Source organism: Lipotes vexillifer, unplaced genomic scaffold (genome assembly GCF_000442215.2).
Source record: "Lipotes vexillifer unplaced genomic scaffold, Lipotes_vexillifer_v1.1 scaffold916, whole genome shotgun sequence".
In the NCBI taxonomy this organism is placed as follows: Eukaryota; Metazoa; Chordata; class Mammalia; order Artiodactyla; family Lipotidae; genus Lipotes; species Lipotes vexillifer.
In genome coordinates, this window is record NW_006798383.1 from 426,649 (window position 1) to 431,571 (window position 4,923).

At 36.2% G+C, this 4,923-nt stretch overlaps 1 protein-coding gene across 1 annotated transcript in view; it reads left to right on the forward strand.

The window, feature by feature from the left end:
• CUTC (cutC copper transporter) overlaps window positions 1-2,387 on the forward strand; it is a 22,996-nt gene extending 20,609 nt beyond the window's left edge. Inside the window, exons 8-9 of the mRNA XM_007470327.1 lie at window positions 814-919; window positions 1,873-2,387. Of these exons, the coding sequence (XP_007470389.1) occupies window positions 814-919; window positions 1,873-1,987 (221 nt within the window). The 3' untranslated portion in view covers window positions 1,988-2,387. The remainder of the gene's footprint in view (window positions 1-813; window positions 920-1,872) is intronic.
• Window positions 2,388-4,923: the final 2,536 nt, after the last annotated feature.

Genomic DNA, 4,923 nt, shown 5'->3' on the forward strand with positions numbered 1-4,923 from the left:
AAGTTATTTTAGTAGCTTGAATAGCTTGAGATAAAAAGTACATATTTTAACGGTCACTTAAAAATAAGTATTGAATATGTCCTATATATTAGGAGAGAATGATATAAAGATGAATAAGCTGATTTTATGTTTATAATCTGTTATCAGTTCAGAATATTATTTTTTATATACAGACATTTAAGAGATTGTTCATTAAAACAAATGAGTCATAAAATACATGATTGTGCAGTTTTAATAAAGTAGAATCAAATTCTTCTGTAAAATGAAACAAAAAGTTGATATTATAATAAATAAGCTGTATAATACCTTGCATTATTCCCATTGCCAGTGAGATCTGTGTGTTCATCAAATCCTGGGCCAGAGAAAGAACCTTGGAGGTTTTCTCTTTGAGCTACATTTCTGAGGCTTTGCTTTTGCGACTTCTTCCTCAAGTCTATCTTACCTTTCATTTCAGTTTGATTTTGCTTTAGTTGAGGGGAAGCAGGGCTAGAGCACTCAGTGATTTTCCTTGCCCTGGAGTAATCTTTATAGATTTAAAATCGGTAACGTATAGCATTGTTATATAAACCAGTGGGCATGTAAAATTCTGTCATAAAGGTGCTTTGACCTTATCTTTTGTTCTTCAGAGTCGGTAGTCTTGCCTCTTCATCATTTTTTTTCTAAATTCATTCTAGCTGAGTAAAGAGAGAATAATTCTCAAATCAATGAGAAATTTCAGTATGGAGGTTCCAGGTAGAGTTGGCAATCATATTATTCATTAAATCTTATATGAAAATATATTCTATTTAATATATTACTTATTCTTTCCAACAGGGGGTGGCATAACAGACAGAAATCTACAAAGGATCCTTGAGGGTTCAGGTGCTACAGAATTCCACTGTTCCGCTCGGTTGGCTAGAGATTCAGGAATGAAGTTTCGGTAAAAATATATTCTTTGACTCCTGCAAAAATGAATGCAGTTAATCTTTACTTCCCCGAACAGGAAAACCTTAGTTGATGGCATGATTAATGAATGGAATGTTGTGATTAGTATGTAAGTATTACAGTCATTTTTGAAGTTTTTTAACTGCAGAGTGGTTCTTTTCCTGCCTTAAATAAGCAGGCTCTTCTGAACACAGGCTAACCTTCAAAGCCTTAAGGCATTGCTGAACTTAGACCAGTTAATAATAAATTCTAATTCAGCGGCTAAGCTTCAAATGAATCAGATATGTATGTGTGGCCATTCACCTGTGATTTCCTTTAGCAAAGTTAATAGCTATGGTATAAGGATGGAAGAGCTGTAGTCATTTTTATCTTTCCTACTGTTAATATGTAAGTCTTTCCTCACCTTTGCTCTCTATTTTCAGTTATTTTATTTTTATTTTTTAATTTCTTTAAATTTTATTGTTTTTGGCCATGCTGCACAGCTTATGGGGTCTTAGTTCCCCCAGCCAGGGATTGAACCTGCACCCTTGGCAGTGAAAGTATAGAGTCCTAACCACTGGACTGCCAGGGAATTCCCTATTTTCAGTTATTTGGAAATTATATCACTCTTAAGGAATTTAAACTATTATGTATTTTTTTATTATACTTGAGAGGACTCCTATATTTAATAGTTAATTGTTGATTATTTCTAAGTTGGAAAAAATGAAATGTAAAAGAAGCAAGAGCCTTAGAATTTACAACTCCAGATATAAAATCAAGTATACTATCTGATAGATTTAGATACTAGATGTTTCAAGTAATTAATAAAAATTATAAAATATAGTAGTTCAGGGTCCTTGACCTAACTTTGTTCTTGAGCCATGAAATTGCCTATAAAATGAAGTGCCAGTAGGAGGGCTCATTTAACAACTTATGTAATTATCTGTTCCTTTATTACTTCTATTGCAGAAATTCCTCTGTTGCTATGGGAGCCTCTCTTTCTAGATCAGAATATTCTCTAAAGGTAACAGATGTGACCCAAGTAAGGACTTTGAATGCTATTGCAAAGAATATTCTGGTTTAGCCAGACCTCTCTGAGAGAGATGGATATCACTGGACAAAGGTAGAAGAATAGTCTGCAGTTCTCTATGACACAGCTTTAACCTTCTCTGGCCAGGACAGTCACAGTCTTTGTTTTAAGTCTTACATTACCATGGAGAATGTTTCCAAGAAGAAAAAGAACTTGAAACAGATTACAGTCATTTCCTTTGCTTAATCTTGTCGACCATCTCCATCATCATGGTTAAATCTGGCCTACGCTTCTTCCACAAATGGAGGCTTAGTCTGTTTTCAGTGGAATTAACTGATGAACTGGGAAAATTCAACTGCAAAGTATGAACATTCAACTCAGATGTGACTTCATGGTCAACTCAGTAGTAGTATTTTGCCTTTTCATTTGTAAAATAAAAATTGCCATTCTATTATGGTAGAGTCTCTTACTCATCTGTAGCCAAGTATTAAAGGGAGGATTTTTTTTAAATTTTATTTTCTCTTTTTATTATGTACTTTTTGGATCCTGGGCAGGATACTAAGGATATAGAGTAAATGGTATAGCATAAAAATTCCTAGACTTGGGAAGTAGGATGTAAAAGTTCCCAGGCTTAGAAAGGCAGAAGTGATCTCTGTTGTTCATCAGGTTACTTCTACCTCTGCTCCCAGATAGAGAAATGGCTTAACTATGAGGTTCATCTGACAATGTACAAAGATCTATAGAGAATTGGGGGAGGTTAGGAAGGTTATCAAAATAGCTGTTTCTTTCAGCTGAGGCCACAGATATGGAGACTGGATTCTAGTGATGAAAATTGCTTTTCCTATGGGCAGGTCCCGAATGGTGAGGTTCATTTCTAGTTTTTTCTGTCACTTCCATATTTATTATCTCATTTTACACAGACACCGCTCTGGTAATAGAACTGATGCTTCTGTACTAGGAAAGTAACTGAATCATAATATGAAGAGCTTGCCTTTGGTCATGAGGCTAGTTAGTGGAGCCTCTATAAATAGCATGCACAAACTTGTGTATACCAAAAGCCTTCCCTTTCTTTTAATGTGCCCCTTCCCTCACTTTTATTTATTTATTTTTAAAAGATTTATTTATTATTTATTTATTTATTTTATTTATTTTGGCTGCGTCAGGTCTTAGCTGTGGCACGTGGGATCTTGTTGAGGCATGTGGTATCTTTTGGTGTGGTGTGCAGGCTCTTCAGTGTGGTGTACAGGGACCTCTCTAGTTGTGGCGTGCGGGTTTTCTCTTCTCTAGTTGTGGTGCGCAGGTTCCAGAGCGTGTGGGCTCCATAGTTTGTGGCATGCAGGCTCTCTAATTGAGGTACGTGAGCTCAGTATTTGTGGCACGTGGGCTTAGTTGCCCCGCAGCGTGTGTGATCTTAGTTTCCCGACCAGGGATCGATCCTGCGTCCCCTGCAGTGTAAGGTGGATTCCTTACCACTGGACCACCAGGCAAGTCCCCCTTCCCTCACTTTTAAATCTTAACTTCTTTCCTCACTTTTTCAGGTACTGTTTCAACATAGAATATTTGCCAAGGAATTTATGAGAAATGAGAGGCAAACTATTTAAAAACTAATAATTACCTCAGTGGTTTCTGTTAATATTGGTTTCTGTTAATAGTTTTAATATTGGCTTTGGAATATAGAAAGAGACATGTAAGTATCATGTACACATGCACACACATCATGTTTAGTATTTTGGCCTAACCCTCCCCCATGCTTGGACTTCACTGTATGATCCTCCAGAGATAGGAGCAGGCTATGTTATTATCTCTATTTTATTTAGACAGATTAGCTAGGGATCTGAGAGGTGCTATGAGTTGCTCAAAATTTAATAACAAATGAATGTTGTTTACAAGACTTGAATGCTAGGCTACTAACCTCTAAGTCTTATGCTTAAGGATGCTTCTGGTATCTGGATGTAGTACAGAGAGCAATACTCCTGGGCAAATCAGACACACCTGGAATCATATCCTCACTTCCAGTTTAAGTTAACTTAATTTTTTGAACTTTAATTCCTTTATCTTTAAATCAGGAATAATAACTATGGCTTCTGGTTTAAGGATATATGAAAACACCAAGTACATAGTATGTACCCATTAAAGTTCTTTTCTTCTAGGTTAGTTTCCTAGTATCAGTCTTTGATAGTTTAAAAGTCCTCCCAGGAAGCTAGGCGTTGAGTACTGAAGCCGAAAGTTTGTGCCCTCCACTATGTGAATATAAAAGAAGCATAAGGTAACCCCTTACCTTGATTTTTATTTTCTACACATAGTCCTGTTTTAAAATATTTACTCATTATTTCATGTATATATGTCTTCTCATCAGTATTATAAGCATTTTGAGACTAGGGAATCATGTCTTCATATTTTTATATATTTCTCATTACAACCATCAATTGTGTACTCATACTGTTGATTTACTTTGCTAGTGGAAAAAAAGGACTGGATTGAGAATCAGGATTACTGACTTCGGGAACTATGCTAGATATCTTCAGTTTGCCCCATCGAGATCCACTTTTCACTTTGTTCTGTAAACTGAGTCCAGCAACATAAAAAAGATTACAGTAAGTCCCCTACATATACGAGTTGTAGGTCCAGTTTGTTCATAAGTCCAACAAAGTTAGCCTAGGTACCCAACTAACACAGTCGGCTATATAGTACTATACTGTAATAGGTTTATAACACTTTTCATACAAATAATACATAAAAAACAAATATAAAAAACAAAGAGAACATTTTTAATCTTACAGTACAGTACCTTGAAAAGTACAGTTGTACAGTACAACAGCTGGCATACAGGGGCTGGCATCAAGTGAACACCAGGCAAGAAGAGTTACTGACTGGAGGAAGGAGAGGAGGTGGGAGATGGAAGAGCTGAAAGATCATCAGCAATAGGAGACAAAGGGCAAAGCTGCAAGTTCACTCACACCTGACATTGATGGCACAGGTTCTGGTTCCTT